At 34.2% G+C, this 24,070-nt stretch overlaps 1 protein-coding gene across 3 annotated transcripts in view; it reads right to left on the bottom strand.

The window, feature by feature from the left end:
• PCDH7 (protocadherin 7) overlaps positions 1–24,070 on the bottom strand; it is a 304,135-nt gene that overhangs the window by 135,101 nt on the left and 144,964 nt on the right. The window contains exon 2 of one of the 3 annotated variants that reach the window (XM_074822305.1): positions 20,699–20,915. In XM_074822305.1, the coding sequence (XP_074678406.1) occupies positions 20,699–20,915 (217 nt within the window). The remainder of the gene's footprint in view (positions 1–20,698; positions 20,916–24,070) is intronic. The other 2 variants (XM_074822306.1, XM_074822307.1) reach the window with 2 other exon arrangements.

Genomic DNA, 24,070 nt, shown 5'->3' with positions numbered 1-24,070 from the left:
TATAATTATACAAAATATAAAATTTGGTCTTTGCTTACATTCTCTTCCTATCATTTCCAAATAGTTTATTTTTATGGGGAAAAAAAAAAACAAACCCAACACCAAAAATCTACTTACCATAAAGACAAAACTCAGTGCTCTTTATCCCACATGAAAAGAAAAATAGTCATCCACTCCACCTTACTAATGTAAGCTTAAAAAATTGAGGCACTGTAGGTGTGTCCAGAGTTTGATATTGGCTAGTTCTTGAGAGATCACGTAACACATGTATTTGTTTTTGTTTTCCCTAGTTAGTTCATTTATTCACAAAACACAAAGCTATGAATTTGGATGTCTACTCTTGATGGTTGCCTGAAAAGAAGAGTATACAAGTATCTCTTCTTCCTGAGTCTCCTACTAGTTCTAGCTCCCATGCCACTGTCCTAGTTTGTCCTCCTTCTCTTAGATGTATGTATTTTTATTTGTTTCCCATACTGTTACTTTTAGTAAACTTGGTATTAATAATACCACGTTCAGAAAGACCTGGCTCAGCTTGATACTTGTTCCCTTACATATCTTAAATATGCCTTAAATATGACCATTATTTTGATACAAAGACTACTTGCATGACTTCTAGAGGTCTTCTTACACTCTCTGACTGAAATGAAAAATGCCACTATTTCTTCTCACATTTTTCATTAAGGGAGAAAACACAAAGGTATAAGACAACAAAATTATTATCCTAGTAGTAGATGCTAGAAGCCTACAGGGAGTTTCATGTTAATTGCTGATCACTCACTGGGACAGCTGGGGATCATTACACTCAACATTGAATATAAAGGAATAATAGGAATAATATTCTCCTAGAAGCTCCAGTAGTCTGGGGATAGGTATTGAGGGGATGAATTTCACAAGCTAGGACTGAAACCAAGGGAAAAAGGCTTGGGCTAAAAGTCTTGCCTGGCAATGTTTGGTTCTATTTTGTTTTGCTGTTTGTCAGAGCCAAGAACAGTGGTAATGAGCATAGCTTTTGTTCAGGGATGAGAAGGAGCCCTGCTTTTGTGTAAACAACAGCAAAGAGTAGATGACAGTATGTAACTGTAAGCAAACAATGGAAAGGGATGCTGGCTCTACCTAAGCGGTATAGTTGAACCTGACTTCATCACAGCACAGATTTTGGCTCAGTCCAGCCTATTATTGTTGATTCTGTGATCAAGTGAAGGGTCTAGCTGGAATGCAGCACATCTCAAACTCATTTATTGGCAGGAGCCAGCTGTGATTAGTATCTTCCATAAAGTCATGTGTCCTTCTATGTTAATAAACTCGCTTAGTTCTGCTAGTAGTTTCTGTTAAATTTCTTGATTTTAGAAACTGTCAACTAAAACACTACAATTTACCTTAAACCATTTGTAGAGCAAAGTATAATCATTCACTCAGGCATGTAGTAGTCTCAGCTACTAGTTGGTGAATGCTGTTGTCTCACAGTCCAGATAAAAAATTTTCTTTCTAATTTTTGTATTTATTTGATATAAACCTTTTTTCTACCATATACATGTTTTCTCCATATATATATACATATCTATATACACACACATATGTTTGCACATTACACATGGACTCATCCGTATTACGAACAACTCAGAAAACTGCATGTGCAGTTCATCTACAACCTTCTCAACCATTTTCTAAGTCTGGATTTTAATATTAGCTGGGAAAAAAGAAAAAAAAAAAAAAAAAAAAAAAGGATGAAAGCTTGGTTTCTTGGTTCCACATCTCACAGATACAGGAAAAGAAAAAACATTGGAACATTGGCTTGGAGATCACTGATCCAAACTGGTCAAAGGCTTGAATGGCAAAACATTTTGTACTTCAAATTTTGGCTTATCTGATATCTATGAGATGGAAAAATGTAGAAGTGTAAGGTATAAGGGCGAAAAGGAATGAACTGGCAGCACAGTCATTTTTCATCTCATCAAACCCATAGTTCCTGTCTATCTCACAGCAGAGGTGTAGAAATTGGCTTTCTTTTTATGGTAGTGGCCTTAAGTTGGAGCTCAACAAATTTATAACACGAAGTATATGACAACATTGTCTGTGAGAAAATGGGACTGTTGAGTGGAAGGCCTCTTCCAGTCCCTACTCTCTATTTTATGAAAAAAATAAATCTCAATTATAATATTTTTTTAAAGAGTATTTACATCTAAAGCATTTTTCCTAATTTTAGTTTCCTTCAGTAAAGCTATGCAGAATGAAATAAATGATTCCTATATCTTTTAAGAATGTTTTTATTCCACCATCATTTGACTTGTGGATTACATTGAAAATAAAAGCTCATGTTATAGTAAGCCTCATTGTTTGATCGGAAATTTACAAAAATCTGAGCTTTACAAATATATTCTGAACTGGATATCCAGATCTGGAAAACATACTATGAAAAAGGAAAAGCCTAGAAAAATAGTTTAGAACATAGAACTGGTTTCCTTCCCTCTTCTTTTTTCCCTACACTCAACATTCCATTATTCTACATGAAAAGAATATTTTTTTAAATTCGAATGGAATAGAACAGTTCCAGTAGAAAAGGACAGACCTACAACAATCATCTACTCCTACCAAAAGTTAAAGCATGTTATTAAGGGCATTGTCCAAATGCCTCTTAAACACTGACAGGCTTGGGGCATCAACCACCTCTCTAGGAAACCTGTTCCAGTGTTGACCACCCTCTCAGCAAAGAAATGCTTCCTAATGTCCACCAGTCCCATGTGTCTTATCACTGGTTCCCTGGGAAAAGAGCTCAACACCTCCCTCTCCACTTACCCTCCTTGGGAAGCTGTAGAGAGCAAGGAGGTCACCCCTCAGCCTCCTTTTCTCCTAAGAATAGACATTAGGAAATGATCTAGCAAAGCAAAGAATCAGGTCATCTACTAGTTCTTATATGTACTAGTACTTTTTCACACTAGATTTTGTTATGGCATTTACAAAGGAAAAGCTATTATCTTTATGTTAGCTTTCACTCTGAAGTTTTCATTTTCAGTGCCCTAAACCAATTTGGAAAAGAACTTTAGAAATTATTCTTTACAGGTGTCTCCATTTGATACTAGTAGTTTGCATGATATTTTACTATAAGTCTGGAAATCACCATACAGTGATATAAATATTTCTCCTGCAGCATGTCCTGCTGTTTTATTTTTGTACCCCTGCAAGGCTAATAAGCTACATGATATATTATCATCATGAGGTGATGGTAACACTCACAAGAGACATAAGTATTTTGCTATTTATTTGTACTTGAACTCAAATAATTTCCTTTACCATTAGTATAATCAACTATTGACTACAAAATATTTATAGACAAGGATAAAAAAATCCAAAGGATTTCCAGACCTAAACAGCTACCAAATGTAACTAGAAAATTTAAAAAAAATTGTTTCCCAGAGAAGAAAGGTATATTAAATATTAATTGGATTTCCCCTTCATTTTTTCACATAATATTAAAATAAAGGAAAACAATACAACTATTTTAAAAGTAATTATACAATGTAAAGTTAACTCCAAAAATTATGTCATTTGTCAAAAAAATATTCCACATTAGTAGTGAAATAATTTAAGAGAGGAAAAAAGAAAGGATTGGAAAGTCTTAAGACCTCAACAATATGCATACCTAAGCAAGCTAAGATTATAAAAAAAATGTACTGTACATTATTATGGCCTGCACTATCAAGGAGGAATAATCTGTTTCATACATAGAATTCTATTCTGTGGAAACAAACTATTTAAATCAAGTTTGACTAAAACAAAATTTCTGTAATTTTTTTCTGGAAAACAAACAAACTAACTAAAAAAACACTTTTAGAATGCTGATATCTCCTAGGAATTCAGGTTTCTTGTAAGGAAAGTTTTTTGTGGGTTTTTTTTTCTTTTTTTTTTAATTAATTTTATTTTCAGTTTTACTACCTTCTGCTACAGGATTAAAAAATACCACCTTGAGTATAGGAAACTCTTGTAAGTTGGTATTTTAAAGAAATAAAAATGTAGAAGAGTGAGTGAGCTTTAATCTACATTAAAAGAGTCTTAATTCTTTCACCAGGACTGTGAATCTATAAGCACTTCCATACATAACTATGATAGCGAGGTTCATGGTAAAGATACACTAGGAAGGGAAGTGTGTATGTTCTGCAATCAGAGCCCTATCTACCACTCAAATGAAACAGACTATTCTAATTCAGCAGAATAGATGGAATAGAAAAACACTGCAGTGCACACAAAAGTATCTATGTGGTTGAAATCATTAAAATCCATTTTCTTTTAAAAACTGCATAATGAAACATTTAATGTAAATGTTTTTCTTCTTTAGATTATGATTATTCTTAGATAGCTGAACTTAACCTTTAATTGAATATAACATAACTTAAAATGTTAGATTTATGACACTTTAAAATGGAGAAAAAACATTAAGTATAATCCTTGTGTAAATATAAAATGCCCTTTTCATTCTCTCCAGCTAAATAATTGCATTTATTATAATTAATGCTGGAAAGTTACTTTTGTTGAAGTCGTTTTCACATTAGTGGTTCTACTGTTGTCATATAATTATCTGCTGCAAGTTTCTTTATTTTTTAAGACAATAATAAAAATTAAAAAGCTGCAGCTATGTTGGCTAATATGTTTCTGAAAAGTATGCAGAAGACATATAGGATCTTTAAACTTATTAAAAGACCAAACTGAAACATAAATCTACTTTTCTGTAGCACTAAGAGGCACCTTCACTAATGGCATTTCTTCTTGCTTTGAACTCCAACACTATCAGAGAATAGACTGTCACTTTTACCAGAAAGCTTCAAAAAACATTTTTAAAGCCCCCACAAGGAATATTTAACATTGTCTTAATTGCAGTATTAGCTATTTCTCGTATAACAAAAGGGTAATTATTCCTTAAGCCTACTAAAACATTCAGTAAAATAACCTGCATTATATTACTAGCAATAGTACTCCTATATATTATACTAAAAGTAAGTTATTGTTCAACAGATTATTTTTTCTATGTACCTGAAATACAAACAGTTCTCCAAATTCTCCTGAAAACTACTGCATTGCATGAAAGTTCAGTGTTAAGAAAGGAAAGGCCTTTCAGGAATGCTGCTGGAGTAGTGGAAACATTGTAAACTTCCCCCTGTCCTCGATTATAGATATACTTGTTAGCAGTAAAGAACCTCTTGGGGGGAAAAAAAACCCACACCAAACAAGGCTTGGAAAGGGTCAGAGCAACTCCCTCTGAATTAAGCATTGCCAATTCACATCTAAAATCAATATGGCATGCATGTAGAGCTTAGCTTATTTAACACAATTTTCTCATCGCTGATGGAAAATATTTATTTAGGAAAATGAATGTATTGGTCCATATCAAGCCACTGTGACTCTTTTTTCTTCAGTTCTAATATTCATTTATCCCTTGTTGACAAATATATGCTTGGATAACACCACGAATATAGACATTCTTTGAATGATGACAATAGTCAGGGTAAAGCTTGAGCTTAATCAAACTAAAACTTGGAAGAAACACATCTGAAAGTTGCAGTTAGCAGCAGCTTTCCCTTTGAGAAGATCACTGATCTTTACAAAGAACTTCCTATTAATTTTATGAAATGGATTTTGCATCTGTATTGTAGTTAACAGATTTATTCATTGTCTCACACTGACTGCAGCAGAGCTGAAAACAGAACCTAGACTCTCTATCTCCCAGTATCTATTCCCATTCATTCTGTGAAATGAACTCTTAAATCAGACTCAAAGGTGAAAACAGCTTATTTCTTGCTGACGCTGCATGATGCAACTGCATCCCCTACAAAGATTAGTATTTGGCTACCTGAATTGTTGACTAATCACTGATTAATGGTTTGCTTACCATTTGAATGAAGGTATCATTTTATTTACTTGTAATTAATTTTCCAACTTTTTATTTTGAAACCTATTGTTTCAAAGGGAAATCTTAAAAACATTTTTGTTTTCACTCTCTCATTCCACCAAAGGAAAGGTTTTTGCAAGACAGTTCTGCTCAGGTGATAAAAATACTTGTATCTATTTAGCTACAGCAGTAACTGCAACGATTTCAAATGCTGTCCAAGTTCAGATCTGAGAGATTAGAAAATACATTAAAACTTTCATAAAACTCTTACCTCCTAGAAAGCTGAGGAAAAATAAAATCGTTTTCTCTGTGCTTTCTTTAAAAATAATTTTTAAAGTTTCTTAACATTTGTCATTCTTTTCAGGTTGTATTCCAGTGATCAGAGGCTTGAAAGGCACAGACATTGCATATTTTGCCAGATTTTCCATGACAAGGAGCACTACAACTCTCACTAAGGTCAGCAGCATTTTATGTAATGCTAAAACACAGAAAGTCATAGTTAAGACTGATAGAATTAAAAAATGTAAGCAGCCTTTTGCAATAGACACATGTCATTATTTTATAGCAAGAAAATTTCTAAATGCAATTATCTTTAATAATCATCTCAACAAAATACATTTTTTTCGTCTAGAGGAATGTCTTGTGGCACATACGGAAGTGACAGTTTGCACAATTTTGTTACTTTTGCTAGTCACATCTCTGGGAGTTATGAGAAACACACACAAAAATAATCTAGCCATCAGGTGTTAGGAATGAAGCACAGAAATATGGAAAATAAATACAAAAATATATGAAGGTAAATAAAAACTATCATAAATTTGTACATGTTTAAATGTTGTTTTGAGGTTAATCTATTGTATGTTTGTTTTTCTTATGGGGGCTTTCCATGACTTCTGACAATATTCTATTATATATTGGAGCAGATCAAGGCTTGTAGGATTTAGACAATGTGTTCTAGTATACAGTTAGTATTTGGTCCAAAGTGTCTGTAATCAAATAAGAATAAAATATAACAGGTTTAGATATTTCCTACAATTCTACATTCCTACTGATAGCATTAGTTACAATCTAGTCATCTGCAACCTATAAATAATGGCTTGCCTAGTTGAATAGATTCTACTGGCAGTGTTTTCACTATGTCTCAGTACAAAGTGTTAGTTCAGTGAAGATCAGTTGCAAAATATAGGGCCTTAAGGATGGAACTATATTTACCTGTTTCTAACAGTTGTAATTCCCTTCTTTACCCAGTTGCTATAGTAGTGTGGATGAGTTTTAATCTATCTCCCTATAGCTGAATCTCAGAAATACTGTATGCTTAAATATTTTATCTCTTGTGCAGATTATAGTTCCTGTGGAAAAATAAGTGATTACTGTAGCATTTTGTTAAGGAAATTTTAGTCCTGTGTGAGATGTGGAAAGGTAAGAATAACTCAGATTTAGACTGTCTAAATGAGTTTATGGATTAATTGTCGTAAATGAATAATCCCTTCGGGATTAGTAGTGAAAGAGATGATGCAGACAAGTCCCAGAAAGCCCCTCTCAGTGCTCAAGACATTGGAGATTTTGAGACTAGATTATGAGGTATAACATGGGGATTCTCTGCCTTCCCAGAATTTGTCAGTGAACATGGCAAAAGCATTTAAAAAGGTACTTTTGATGGCATTTCTTGTTGTTCGATTGCTCTCTCAAGACCTATTTGGAAACTACATTGTATACATTTATATGCATATATATGTGTATTTATATAATTGGACAAAGATGGGATTATTTACCAAAGTGGTCAAGGCACTGGGAAAATCACAGCACAAGGTGGTTTCAAGAGAGGTTTGTGAGAGAAAATAGTGAACCAATATGGTAAAATTTGGGAAAAAATGTTCCTTTCTGAAGGAAAGCAGAATTGGTTGAAAATCTCAAGACTAGTAAAAACAATTTTTTTTATTCCATTCTGTTTTCCACCCTTTGTTGGCAGAGAACAACTGAATTTATTTTCAGCTAGTGCAAGCACACTGGAGTTCCATTACTACAAAGTACCATTACTTTCCAGGAGGCAACAGTTAGCATTTTTTAATTGTAGTAGCATTACAAAACCTCTTTATATTGGGGTGATCTGAACTTGAAGTAGTCCATTCACTTAAGAATATTTAAAATTAGGTTAATACAAGCGCTAGGAAATATAGGAACCAATTCTGCTTTGATGCTTATGCTATGACTAGTCTCCTTCACTACTATTCTGTTGACTAAGACTATTTTAACCCATTGTTGAAATTCAAGCCTATAAACATAAAGTGCTGATGGGAAGTGCTAGGTTGTGAGCAGACAGAACACTCTGTCCATAATATAAAGCCAACCAAGACTAGTATATTGCCATTCAAAGACTAATGGACTTTGTATCAGATCCTTTTTTCTTAGTTGTTCTTAGCTATCTTCTTTCCTTAGCTGACAGTCTCAACCAGGATGCTAGTTAATGCTTTTGTGGGCATAAGCACCTCTCCAGTAGGTAATATTCTCCAAGTGCTATTCTACACAAGTCACTTAACTGCCACCTTAGAGTAATGACTTTCTGTCACTACTGACCTGGGCTCAATTCAATTCTTTTACTATTTATCTTCACAGTAATACACAAATTTTTCTTGTCAATACAGTTTGTTTACTTAGGCCCTTCTGAAAAAGCACTTTCTATAAGTCAGTTACATGTGGAAGGAAAAACAGTACCAGATAGAGAAGAACTATGATAGAGAAAATATTTTAGTTTTATAACTTAAATTCCTCAGTTAATATAGCATTTATCAAGAAACTTCAGGATAAGGTCTTTACGTTTTGGAAAAGTTTTCCCACTTAAAATTCATAGCATGATCAATAGCATGTGGGACTCTACCTGGTAAAAGCTAAAGGCAATTGTTTCCTTTTGAAGAGAAAAGCAAGAGAAAAATACTCATTTATCTAAACCTTTGGCACATCAAGTTTTTCTGTATTCTCCCATTACTATTTGTGAGATTGGATCTGATTGTGTCTCAGGCTTCCATAACTATGCTTCTGGCAAGTGAGCTATGCCTCTAAGGAGCTTCCTTTGTTAGGAACAGTGCACTGTGGCAGTATAGAGCCTGTCCTCTGTATTGCCATTTATAAAATCTAGTATGTATTCCTCTTTGACTCTCGGACTACTTTGCTTCATCAGGGTCTGTCCATGAGCCAGCTTCTTATGCCGTCGTTATTTCCCAAAGTTTAATTCTGCAGAAATGGTCATTTCCAGTATAGGTGGAAGAAAAGGGTGGGAAAAATCAATTCTACCCATGCCCTTTGCACACTGTTGTTGAGACCCTCATATCAAAAAAGGCAGAAAGACATTTTGGTACATATCAAAATCTGATTTTCTTTTTCCTATCACCCTTTCCCTTCCACCCATGGTGTCCTCCAGGTAGAGAACTATGGCCAGAATAGATAATTTTGCACTCATTTAAAAAAAAATAGGATAACATATGGTGTCAAAATTATTAAATCCTGGTTTTCTTTCAGGTTTCCTCAGGCCTATGATAATTACTAAAATCTGAAAGTGCTGGCCAGAGTATGCTAAGAGTAGAACCAAAGCCCATGCTGTTTCTTTCCTCTGACAGTTCATTGTACTTTTGTACACCTACACGTTGGAAACAGGATCTCAGGAAGGATGTGAGTCATGCGTGCAGGTTCTGTATGACTTGCAAGGCATACTCTGCAGGTTCCTTGCATATTGTCAAATGGATCAATCACCATTTTTTCAGTGCTTCAGGACAGCTTAGATATTTTCTTATATGCTTTACATGCCCTTAGGAAATTTCTATCACCACGTTATTACAAACTTTCAGTAAGCATAAAAACTTTTGGTACATAATTTTAAGCAGAAGACTTCACTTTAACTATCTTTGCCAACTTTTTTTCCCCAAAAAAATTTTTAACTAAATAATGAAACTGCATTAAATACAGTATCTTAATCATGCTGTGGGGCACTGAATCAGCATCCTCAAACACAACTAAAATACTTAGATTGCTTGCATTTTAAAAATCAGCATATGTAGTAGTATCACTCACAGTTGCTCCTCTTTTGCTGGCTTAACCCCTCTGTCCCCAAAAACCACTAGAAACCAACTGAAGTTAACTGTTTTATTACTCTCTCATGTACTTAAACTGTGGTTGTGTATGAAACAGCTAAAACAAACACATTTCCAGAACTATAAAATTACTGGCGTATCACAATAATCCCTGTATTATTATTGCAATACATGGCAGAATATGAAAAGGCTACTAGCACAAATTATGTAATTCAGTAGCAGGGAATGATGGCCACTGCTAATGGAATTAAACATTTAAAGATATTAATAAAATAACATATAATACATACGTATGCTTATTTCTCAAATATTGTGTTAAAGAAAACAGAAAGGTTTCTATTCTCCACTTAGAGAACAGAAGTTTCTTGTTATTAGCTAACATCAGTGGAAGGCAAAAATTACATCACATGCCTTTGCCTTCTCTTCATCATAAAAGCTGGCAATGTCAAATTCCACTGATAAATGTTATTTTAATGTTTCGTGATAATGTAAATTTCATTGCACTGCCCCAAAAAGGGGCACAGATTATCCTCTTCAAAGACAATATGAACTAGTTGTGAGCAAAATAACCCTAAATAAGAAAACCATCTACAATGTACCTGAAACAGTTTAAAGATAGTAGGACAGCCTGACACAAGTACTGCACACTTTTTGGTTTCTTGAGATTTAATTTAAAAAGCCTTTTTCCAAGATCTCCTCTACGGACACTACTGGTCTTTATAGCACTGTTACAATCTCAGAAAAAAGACAGAAAAATCCTTGGATCAAGAAAACAAATTTGCCATAAAAGCATAGGAAAAAAACCCTGCACTTTGGTGCAAGCCTGTCCTATGTCTTGTTTACATGCAATTTTAGATATGATACACTTTTATTTTACTTCCCTTGTTGATGAAATAACACAGAGTCCTTAGTAAAAGAACAAGTGCCCCTGCCAGGAACTTTAGGGTTAATTTTGTTCCTTAAATATAGCAAAAAACAGGTTAAGACGAACTAGTTTGGAAAGCTGGAATGGGCATGTTTGTTTGGTTGCAAGAGAGCGTGCAACCATCAAACTAAATTAACTTCATCAATACTGTTCTTCCTTCACTATCTTTAGATTTTACTTCTACTATCCAAACAGAAATTTACACATGCATTAATTTCAATTATTTTATGTGGTAGAAAGAAGAAGAGATTTTAATCACATATCCAAAAAACCCTTTTTTAAAATTATTATTTTCTGAGATGTGTTTGTACTTTCCATAATTCTTAAAAGCAGCATGAGAATGGATGACTCTTTTAAACATGAATGGGCCAATCACTGATGTGAATTTATTTCTAATAGCATGTTCCAAGTTAACTGTGATATAAGGTTTGAAATTAGTATTATTAGAATTTAATACTCCAGTCTAAAGTTAAAAAAAAAACCCCAAACCCCACCTTTATAAAAGGCAGATTGCTAAAATACATTTTCTTACATAATAAATGTTGACTTTGTTTTTGCTTTTATCTGTGCATAAAAATTATGTTGGAGCCTAAACCCCTTCTTTTGTTGTTGGGGGTTTTGGTTGTTACCATTTTTCCTTGCCAAAAACAAGTCAACCTCCTCTGGAATTTTACTTTAAACTACGGTACTAATAAATTGGTATAGTTTCCTTAAAATCCTAATATTCATCTTGGTCTCGCATAGGCCATGATCATTTTTTTAGATATTCAACCATTTGACATTGAATGACCATTTGACATTGAATGTTATGTTGCTGCACATATAGGCTATACTGTAGTAAAATTCAGAAATACTTAAATGCCTGGATTTATATTATGCTGGCCTTGAAATCCTCTAGTCATTAAAGAAATAGTTATTTTTCTCTGAAAAGCAATTAGCTCCTATAAAATAGAACTTTCAGAACTCCAGACATCACATATTATACTGGGTCTTCTACTTCCTTTAAATACCATTCTGTAGATTTTGGCATACTAGCCTGACATTAATATATTTGCTGAAATACATAAGAAATACACACACTTCCTTTCAGTCTTTGTTTTTCAGACCTTATTTCTTTCTGTTTTCCTGTATAAATTACTTGCTGTTCTCAGGAAATGAAATAATAAAAGAAAAATGTACTTCCAGAGATAACAGGCTAGCCAGTTCATTTTTCCTTTGTCCAATCCAAGATTATTGGGACACACAATCACTTAAAAACCCTCATTAGGAAAAAAAGGTATTAAAAGTCGCATGCATTCTAATGGAAACTGGACAAATTTGTGTATATAAATCCATAAAGGTCATTACATTCATTGTATGTGGCTCAGGGAATCTAAGTCACAAACTGTTGATATATAAGACAATACTTGAAAGATTAATCAATTTACTTGCCCTGTTGTATTCTTCCCTGAGCACCAATTTTGGCCACCTGATGATCTTTGGTTTGACCCTATACATTGGTTTGGTTTCCCATATATGGAATTCATTAATAAATCTGTGGAAGGCTGACACACAGGAATACTGCCAGCATGATGAACCTTTCCAGATTATGATTAGACTTGGAGAATTAAGTTATGTAGCAATTAGGTAAAAAAAAATATTGCATTCAGGAAACTGTTTTGAGTTGCATAGATAAGCTACAGGCTGAAAGAATGTAAAATTGCAGTTTGGGATGTAAAAAGAAATGCAAGATTGAATCGTTTTATCTTTTTTTTATATGTTCTTCTATGTTTTGTCACAGTGAACTTTACATTTTACAGATCTTTATTACAAATTACATTATTTTAAAAGAAACAAATGAGAACACTAAGAAGTTACTTAGATGTGAAAATGCAACAACTTATGAAATTACTGTATATATCAATAACTTGGGGTAATACCTATCTGTTCTGTATACTTGCACTCCACTTTTACTCAGAGCCTTAATATAACAAGGGTAGTTAACATTTAAATTATGACATAGATGGGCACATGTCAGTTTAATATGCCTGAAATTTGAATTTGTTTGCAGATTTTTAAAAACAGATCTTTGTGACTGCTATGATTCATTTAGGTTCAGCTGTGTGGCCAATTAGTCATGCTCTTCAGTCCAAGTACACCATTTTGAAAATACAGTCATATTTTTGTTCTGAATCAGTAATTCATACTTGGTATTTTTAAAAATGGACTCAGGAAAAGATACAGTTTCTTCTCTTGATTTCATCAGTCTTTTTTTTGCATATAGGAAAAACTACCACAACTTTTAAAAACATCAAACTCAAAGCATCAAACTTGTACGAGAAAGACAAAAGTAGTAAGATTATGTGTTTTATAAAGGTAATATATAATAAAATATTGACATTCGCTGCAATGAATAATAAATAAATAAATATAACAGTAGTTGGGAACCAGCTGTAGAGAACAAAACTGTAGAGAAGAGCGAGCCCTCTAAAGCACTTCTGGATCTTCATTATACTTAATGATTAGAAGGGACAGAAAGATCTAATTATGTCCAGAAACTAAAGAAACTGTCATTAAATACAAATAGAGAACTGGGAAAATACAGTATGCTGAAAAGGCTCCTCTGAATTGAGAAAAAGTAAATTTCCACTGACTATATTAGATTTTTTTCCAAGAAAGAGGCTGCCATGAATGCAAAGGTTGCTAAATATTCCATTCATAATCCAGATGTCTCTCCTTCCTTGAGACTGTGAAGTTTGGAATGCATTTTGTCCTCTGTCTACATTCAGGAGTCTGACAGTATCAAAGGGAGTTCTGCAGTCTGCATCAGTGGGAGGCAGCCTGAGCTAGCAGCTGGCACGGAGGACTTGGACAAAAGCCTAACTCCACTAAGTCAATAGCAAAACTCTCATCAACTTGACTGCAAACTGGAAGTTGGTGTCCAAATTATTACTTTTTGAGCGGTGGGCAGTGTTTGGATCAATTACCGGATAAAAGATCAATTCATAGCATGACATTGGACACCACTCCACTTTCTGACAACTTAGTTCTCCACTTCTCAGTTTAATATGTTCTTTCATATACACCTTAGTGAATTGATTTGAAATTCATATATGAGGCAATTTATGTAAGCACAACTGTCTAGATCTCATGAGTATTTGCAGTAAGAACTGACTCACCAAGATGTGTACATGTGTGCACACCCACATGCACATATAAACCCTTCCCTCACTGCTTCATTGTAACAGATATAACTGTAGGAATGGCTCTTTAAGAATCCAAAGTCTTTCTCCATTTTCAAATTATTGATTAAAAACTGATGGAATGTAAATACAGACTTCATTCTTTAAAGATAATAAAAAAAAAAGCTGAGTTTTAGTAAATGGTAGTTCAAGTTGTCTGATATCAATATACTGCTTTTTAGAGTGGAGAACAATTATTGTTGCACGTATTTTATTTTTAAGAGCAGGATACCAAAATTCAGAGTGGAGGAAGCAATCTGGTAATATTGCTAAAAAAAAAAAAAAAAAGATCCATATGCTATTCTTCACTATGAAGTGCAAAGAGATCTAGAGCAAATACAATGAGAAAGCACCAGACAGAGAACAGCAAGAGAAATAACAATGCTATTCAGAAAATCAGAAAAATGCTGACTAATTTGCCATCAATGTGTAGGGGTGGATTTCCAATACAGAAATACACATTCCTTCTTTGATTCCAGTAGATCCAAGCATATGTTCTCTGAGCAGTCAAAATCCTGATCAAGCTGAAAACAATCACAGCGATAGTCAGGTATACTTCATGAATAAGTAGCATACAGAATTTGTTGGTATTTCTCTGGACAGTCTTAGAAAATAAAAAGGTAAAGAGAAAGGACATAAACAATATACTATTCTGGTGGCTTCAGTGAGAGTTATTTCTGCTCACAGTTGACCTATATTTGGTCCTTTACTTTGCATTATGCATTTGAAGTACAATATAAACATAGAATAGTAGATAAGATATAATAAGCATAGTGCAATGACATACAATGCACAACCTAAAATAATTGCTCATCTTTCTGTAGTATAATATTAACCTAATAAAATAAAAATATATATAAAAATATATATATCAGCACTAGGAATTTGTAACACAATCAAAATACACTTCCCTCATTTCTATTGTAAGTATATACATATAAGACTTCAAAATGCAAATAACTTAAAAGAACAAATACCATATAGGTTTGAAATTTTGGGTATTACTGTGCATATAAGTTAGCAAACCACATATTCCTCTGCTAAAGAAACTCACAGACATGTGGGGTAAGGTCATCTAAAGGAACATGGTAAAAGATTAAAAAGGAAAAAAATTCAAGGAAGAAAACAGCCAATGTTCTTCCCAGCCAGGTTCATTGTCTTATATAAGATTACACTAGTATAACAGGGATCCCTGCAGAGTGTGTCTTCTGTCTTAGAAACTGGGGGTTTTTTCCTCTTATAAAATGTCTTTTTACAGATTTTATCAGAATGCTCCATTCTCAAAACAAACTGGCTTGGGACATAATCCATCACTGAATATGTATGTGTTCCAAAACATTACCTATATCTGTTGCTAGGTATACAGAATCCAGAGATCATTGTGTGCCTAATTATAGGTTACGATTTATCAGAAACAAGGATAAGAATTATTATGTATATGTATTAAATAATAATTTGTGCAGCATTTTCTGGCATTTTTGGGTTCATGCATGCAGGGTAACATTTAAGAAAAAGTGGATGTACCAGCATTGAAAGAAGAAACAAACTGAAAAAGGAACTATTAGCATGTAATCACTACACTTTACTGACTCAACCTCTCAGATGGACTACTTACAACACTTTCAGGACACACTTTTAAAAGCAAAATTATTCACATGCAATTTTAAGACCCGAATTCAAGAGAACAGAAAACCTGAAAATAATGGGAACTGCAAAAGTACAGTAATTCTATGGAATAAGTCAACGAATGTCTGGTTTACAATGTTTGCAACAAGGACATTTAGGTCTTCAAGAACATTAACCTGTGCTTATTTGCACTACAAAAAGCTAAAGGGAAACGGATTCTGAAAACATGGATTCTCTAAACTAATGGATTCTTTTTTTCATTTTACACTTTGGTCCAGAGAACAGATTAATATTCTATCTTAGAAGTAAAGGTGAGAGAATGCTCTTATAAATAAAATTAATTACATTTATTAATTGTCAAAATTCCTTTCACATTTTCAAGTCATCATCTCATATACCATGAACCCCTTCTCTATATTGACAGTGGAACTTTGACACTTATGGTGTAAATGTGAAATTGTCACTGAGAACATAGCTTATTATTAGAATATATGAACCAAGATAATGCACTTATTTTCCATGCTTTTTAGTTTTTCATGTGTCAGCCAGTGTAATTTATCTACTGATTTCTTTGTGAGAGTCAAGTAACTGAATCGCAAAAAATCTGAGCTCCTTTTCAAGCTCTGCCCCTTACTTCCTCTATGACTTCAGACATGCACTTAATCTTTCTTTACTCCATTTCCCCTTGTGAAAATGGAAGCTGTAAACCATTCCTTTATTTTCCTGCTTTCAGATATGACTGCTGTTCTCCAACCCTTATATATTTGATACCAAAACATAGGCTAACTTAAAGTACTGTGCTGCAGACCAAAGATATGTTCCTGTAGAAATACCTGAGCTAGCTTTAATGCAGGTATCTCAGGTGTGGCAAAGAGTCTAATTATGACTGCATGGAAAAAAATCTCCAGGGAAGAACATGTGAGACAAAATCTACAGTACTCCAGTTTCACTGCTATAGGTACTCTAGCTAAATTAAACAAAAAATAAAACTGGTTAGGCCAATACATTTATAAAAAAATAGTAAGTATACAGTAATCTGAAAAAAAAAAAAAAAAAAGAATATAATGGAATATTTCTAAGAAGGCCGCAAGAAACATAAGAGAGACTTGACAGAACCAGTTGAATGGACATGAAACAGAAGAGTGAAAATCTCGGCTTAGAGATCGCATGTCTAAATAATAACATAGGAATTAATATGAAAAGTCTGCATTGTCCATTCCCCAAATGACGATAATACATCTCCAGCTACGCCTACGTACATTAGGAGAAATAGAAGTTCATGAAAAAAAAAAACAAACCAACAGATATATCATGATCAAAGACTGAAAAACCTGGGAATATGTATAGTTTAGCGGAAAGAGAATTATAAGAAAACATAATAATCCATAGTATTTAAAATGTATAATGGAATACTTTCATGATCTTTCTCGTAATGATAAAAAGAAACAGTCACTAAAACTATTAAATAAAAGGAAAAAGCAAATTAAAATAAAACCATTTTGATAGCCTTCAGAGGATTTTCCTATTGAAAGATACCCTTCAGGCCAGTAACTTGAAGAGGGTTAATGACTTGTGATAAATTATCTTCATCAACATTATTACTATTTAGAAAAACACAATTTAAAGCACGTGCTGACTATTAACTGCTAAAGTCAGGAGCATAGGTAATTCTGAAAGTATCTGACACAGGGGTTTTTTTTTAACTTTCCTTTGAGATATGTGGTGTTAGGCATTGTCAAAAACAGAAGACTATGACTAAAAGACCAGGAAGCTCATTTACCATGGTAGTGTCTTTACCCTTGATTTACAAATACGAATGTAATAAAAATGTTTTTGGTAAAATTATTGTGCAATTTATGTTACGACAGTGCCATTCTAACAACAAAATTAGAGAAGGCTGCACATATGAGCAGAATTTCCTTGTAAGGAAAGCTCCAAGGGCAGGGGATAAATTAACTCAGAAGTTACTTCTGGTTCTGCAGATTTTACTAATTAACAAGATCTTTGCATGCTGAATTTTCACAGTCAATCTGCTAACATTTCTTTTTTTCTTCCTTTTTTTTTTTCTCCTGCATCTGATACCACAGCTAATCATCAGAACAAAACTTCAATCTACATCTGACAGTCATGTAGGCTGGTAGGTAATGTACAGCATAAAAAAACTAACTCCCTTACCCTTTATATTCTTTCCAGCATTTTATCCTCTCCTGAGAAAATAGAAAGAGGCCTCTTACCAGCAAATAGAAAGCTGAATTTCCTATTTACTTTGACTGTGAACTCAACCTTCTTACATTTGCCTTAACTATAAAAATTACTTGTTTTCCCTAGTTAGCTAGCAAAAATAAAAGCATCAAATATATCAGAGGGTTGAGCATACTGTGCTGAAAATTACCGTTTCAAACTTTAAAATCAAAGGAAATCCAAAGCAATTAGTTATAACTGCATTGTTTCACACCAATTGAAATTAAATGGTAAATATTTGAAGCAATAGCAATTAATAACTAAGCTTCCAAATTGCTGTTTCCATGGAAAATCTGCATGAAAATCCAGTATAAATTCTGATTAAAACCTAACCAAGCTAAACACTGCAGATTACCTAGATTCAAATTAAGTGTGACAAATGAACACTTGACAGATTTCAATTCCAATTCTATTTCTGTCAGAATGTTCCATTAATATTGAAGATTACATTATCAGAATTTGAACAATACAGTTGTGCTTAAAATAGTTAAAATATAAGTGGACTTAAGAATAAGATCACAGAAAACTTTCATTCAAATGTCAGATATTGCACATATGAAGGAACAAAAGTACATTCTACCCTATTCTTTCATTATTTATAGATTAATGTTAACAAAAATTTCTGGAGGCAGATGATATGCCACTGTTGAAAACTTATTTTTAAAATGTGCAGCAAAATCCAAAAGTATGTGAAGTATAATTTTCATCACAGTGTCACCCACCTTTCAAAGGTCTCAGTTCAAGGTTTTATAAAAGAGAAGGAATTCCTGATTACTATATGCAAATCCTGCCATGCAATTTTCTTTTTCATGGTAATTTTGTTTTCATTCACTTATTCATGGGATAATATATTTGTCTAGCTCTATGTTTCTATCTGTTCTACCTATACAATACTGAATCCAACAAATTCATCCTACCAAATATAAATTATCATCTTTCAAAAAATCAAAGTACTGTCTAACATGCTTTAAATATTAGAATGCAATGCCAGTTTTTGCATCAACACAAAAACTTAAATAAACTGGTTTGCTTTAATTTTTGACACCACTCAAGCACTTTTCATTTTCAATTACACTTCAGTAAGTGTGATGATTTTCACTGGCTACTGAATATATTAAAAATTATATTCAGTTGTGGCTCTATAGTTTTCCCAATACAGTTTAGGCATACTCCATTTTAGTATACTTTCTGAACTCAGAATTTAATGTCTACTGCACTGATATATGTCCAGGGAAATTAACAAATTTTTTAGCTTCATTATCTTAACCACAAAATCTCACTGCAAAACAGACAATAAAATAATCATCCCAATTTAGGTACAAAGTCTAGAAATTTTTTTCTGACATTTTTCTAGTAATACCAGTATCACTTTCTCCCCTCCCACACACCCAGAAAAATGAAATGTAAAGAGATATATTCATATAGACAACCAAGGAGAATATATAGACACACACTTATACACATACATAAACTAATATATCTTCTTTTTAGATGGATAATACCATCTTCCTTTTTGGTCAGTTAGTCATTTGCTGTTGGGATATGCATTATAAGCATATGTAGACTGCTGTAGCCATTCTTCAGTCATATATACTAGATTTGGCAATATCTTACCATGAAGAATAATATATTTTTATTAGGTCAAGTCTATCTCAGGAAAGACAAAAATCAAAGAACAATTATCCAGTGCTGTAATGTCTGAAAAACTAACACATGCACTTAGTCAAACTAATTAATTAATTCTATAGCAGAAAGCATACCACCCTTCTTTCATATACCCCCAATTCCAACTGGATTAGCAAACCCATTATTTCATTGGTTATCAAAAATCTATACACTTTGACATAGAATAATTTATTTTATTGTTTATGGGCAAATGAAAAGACAATGAAGTCAGTGTCTGACTTCATAAAATTTTAGATGAAGGCCAATAAATGGAGAACAGTAAAACATTCAGGTTTTATGAAATACAGTTCAAATTGAATAGATTTTTTTTAATTTTATATAGCTCTAGATAGAAAGGAAAACAAAACCTGAGATTTAAATTACCTTTATTTTGTCATATCTGGAGAATTACTATAGAATAAATAAAGATTCAGCATTTTCCCCTTCTACAGAAATAGACCCTGAATTTAAATGAGATTTTTTAAAAGTATTATACAAAATAAACAGTGAAGAAAAGGAAAGTAATGTTCTTTTTTCTAAATAATGAAGAATGGACTTGACACTCAGTGTTATTTTGAAAACAGACTATATAACATTTTGTGAGAAAAGGGAATTCTCTAGAGTGGGGTTTTTAAATCCTGCTTTCTTTTGCTGATGCTGTACATACTACGTTCTGGGAAATTTCCTAAGTAGTTGTTGAACCAAAAATGGAAGGAAAAGAGAATACATGTCCTTTATGGTTTTTTATCTAAAATTAAAAGTATGGAATTTAATTCAATTACCATTTCCCCAGCCCTCTACTGGTATTTTTTTTCAGTCTTTTAACTGTTTCTGCAGTATAGTTTTTAAATCATGTAAAGAAAAGAAAGTGCTGGGTTTATTACAAGTGTTATGTTCCATTATTTTGTATATCTACATTTTAACAAACTTTAAAATAAAATAATAATTACAATTTTAGCTATTTAATATATTTATTTATGTTTGTGGACTGACCTTTCAAAGTCTACTTAGTATCACTTGCTAGTGAGATTATGTGTGTGAATGTCGTGTTTGCCCCTACCATTTTCCATATGCTCTGCCTCACCAACACTGCCATCCGGCGTAGTCCTTTCGTAGTTGTCCTCTGGGAGTGGAAGGGCACCCAGTCTTGGCCCTGATGAACTCTTACTGCTTGGTGTTTCTGACTCCTCCAGACCGCTGTCATAGCAACTCTGCAATGACCCTTGATGCGGGTCCTGAGGCTGACTCACAACAGAAAACGTCACTCTACGAAATGGCTGCAAGAGAAAAGATTCTGAATGTCACTGAAAAGTTCGGTCTTTGAACAACTGATTCTCAAAACATGACTTAAGCAAACTAATATTTTAACATTTACCAATTAAACAGTTTTGTCTAAATTAAAGCAAACAGCAAGTACAGTCCATAAAAGGCCACTGGACCTGTGGATTTTTACTGTGATATACGGTCCAGAACCTTCCCACAGTTTTGCATAGCCTTTCAAATGGCTGCATGAGCTAAGAAAACTGTCTTATATTTATTTATAAATTCTGTACAATTCCTCTTTTACTCAATAGTAATAGTTTGAATGGAGTTTATATTGGATTGCATAAAGGTACTTGACAGTGTGTGCGTGTGTATGTGTAAGATTGTGCAGGTGGTTATAAATGCTCACCTGTAAACTGTATTGTGGGTATTAACAACACAGCAGCACACCCATAAGCCTTTTTTAAAATCGCTTCCTGCGGTTTTGAAAGCTAGTTGACATGAGAAAGGAGAAAAAAAAAAAAAAAGGGGGGGGGGGGGAAAGGGTTCAGTCTGTTAGCTCCTTTGCCATAAAATTCAGTGCCTGGAGACAGGGTGTGTTGCCAGCTGACTTAATAAAGCCTTTAAAGTACTGCGAGCACAGCTGACACCACATGTTTCCACTGGGACTGTACAAACATAGATTGTTAAAGATTTGTATTCATTCAAAATGACAGATATTACTGTTGCTCTGAAAGCCTGCACGCTGAACCTTGGCACCAGTGAGCATCCAGGAAGTGGGAGAGGTGATCCTTCACATTTCAGAGGACACTGAGGACAGGTGGAATTCTCAGTAAGAGGCTAGGGGATTCTCCTATGATTTGAACTATACTCAGCAGCAATGATACATTTCAAATATTTTAATGATACAATTGAAATATCTTACTATTTGCATGGCTAGAAAACCACAGAGAAATATCTGATATTCTAGAAAGGACCTTCTAAAACAAACACCAATAGATCCATTTTATAAGACACTATGCAGACTTTCCTACGCTTAAAATGTGAGGTCGGAGAGTGCTGCCCACCTTTGGAATCAAATGTGTTTCAATCCCATGTTAAAACAAGACACAGGCATACATCACCCCCACTAGCACCTCTGGTCACTATAGGGTGGAAACATCTATGCAGGCCAGAAGGGAGTAAACAAAAACTACAACCCCTTACAGAAGCCCAGAAAAATAGAAGTCCACATTAGGTTTACAAGTAGAGGGGTGGGTGAAGTTTCAGTTAGTTTTTACAATTTTCTTTGAAGATAAAATGTTTTGAAAATATAGATAGTGATGATGAGAAATAGGTTGGACTACAAATGTAACAGTAAGTGTTCCTGGCACAAGTAGATCAAAAGTTTATAAATGTGAGTGTTGCTAGAAATATGAGAAAATTCTAAGGGAAGAGTCATGGTATTCTCATGGTGAGTTTTTGACCTTTTGAAGTTTCCTTCTATTATGCAGCTGCAGAGTGCTTTTATACCAATGTGATTTAGAGCTTTGTATCATTTCAAATGCAAGGAGAATAGAGGAGCAAAACATAAGAATGAAGAGCACAAATAATGCACGTTAAAAGAGCACATTAAAATAGTTTAGAGTTGCTGCTCCTTTCACTAATGTGGAAATAAGAGAAAGCATAGAGGAGGATTAGCACTGATATGTTAAGACGCTATTATCTACAATATACAATTTGAATATCTTCCCCATAGATGCTCAGTAGGATCTTTCCCTTCCAGGAGTATTCAGAAGGAATCCCTTCATTGAACTGCACAGGAATTATAAAGGCTTTCCTCCTGGTTCTGAATCATGCAGGAAGTATAAAGCCCTTTAGCAGTAGTCTGTCTTGCAAAATGTCTGCGTCATTATTATTGTATTTTCATATTTCAATAATACCTTCTGTATCATGTTATTACTAATTTACACACACACTAATTCCCTCAAAGAAGTAACTAAATAAATGTAAAGAAAGGTAAAATGTCTTTATCTAAGCTATGGTTTTAGATGTGAGCAACCAATTTTCTTTTGTCTGTTTTTTAACTTATGGAAGTAGTGGTTTCTCTTCATGTGTGTTGTGGTTTGAACTCAGCCGGTAGCCAATCGCCACGTGGCCAGTTGTTTACTTCCTGCCCCCACCCTCCTCCCCGGTGAAATAAGGGAGGAACAAAAGAAGAAGTTTGTAAATTGAATTAAAAAATATTTAGTAATAGTAACAAAAACATCAGTAACAATAGTAGGTCCAAAACGGGTAAAATGCAGCAGTGGCTTACCGAGCGCAGCGACAGGTACGCAGCCCGCCCCTGCCCAGCAGCGATCCAACCACACCAGAAAATCCCGCCACGCTGACCCGGAAACAGAAACGGGGCGTGAGAGAGCACGTGTTCACCTATATACTGAGCATGATGTCACATGGTATGGAATGCTCCAATGATCGATCCAGACCTGTCCTCTAGCTGTGCTCCCTCTCAGCCCAAGGAAAGTTAACTCTATCCTGGCCAAAACCAGGACAGTCTCCACCCTTTATTCCATACCATTTACATTATGCTCAGGTTTCAAATACATTCTAAGGAATCACCACGCCTTTTCCCACGTCTCACAGATATCATTCCCTTAGTCTATGGGCCATCCTTCCAAAACGTCTACTGAGTTCATTTAGTCCATAACTTTGGGTTTCATCTGTCATGACAGTCTTTAAGCATGGAAGAATGAAGTGAAGTTGGCTCAGTCGGTGGAGCAGAAGGCTTTGGATGTGGCAGGAGGATGTTGTGAGGCCCCAATTGCAATAACAGGATTATTTAACAGTTCAATTAATTGGTTATTTTCACCTAAAATCAAATCTTCTTGAGGCACACATCGGATTTCTCTGTCCTTCATTACCCACCAAGTGCACCCAGGTCCATGGCCAAAAGTAATCCCACACATGGGTTTACCTTTACCCAATGCAGGAGTAACCCAGACGGTCTTCCCCAGCACATTTCTAATGCGCACTACAGGGGCTTTAGCCCTATCCACAGTATGTAGGATGTTTGACTGAGCAGGGCCAGCTTGCTTGGCAGATCCTCTGGTATTGACTAACCAGGTAGCTTTTGCTAAATGCACGTCCCAGTGTTTGAAAGTTCCATTACCCACTGCTCTCAGTGTAG

This window comes from Strix aluco, chromosome 4, assembly GCF_031877795.1.
Source record: "Strix aluco isolate bStrAlu1 chromosome 4, bStrAlu1.hap1, whole genome shotgun sequence".
Lineage (NCBI taxonomy): Eukaryota > Metazoa > Chordata > Aves > Strigiformes > Strigidae > Strix > Strix aluco.
The sequence above is the reverse complement of the archived record's forward strand: the minus strand, read 5'-3'. Positions and strand labels throughout refer to the sequence as shown.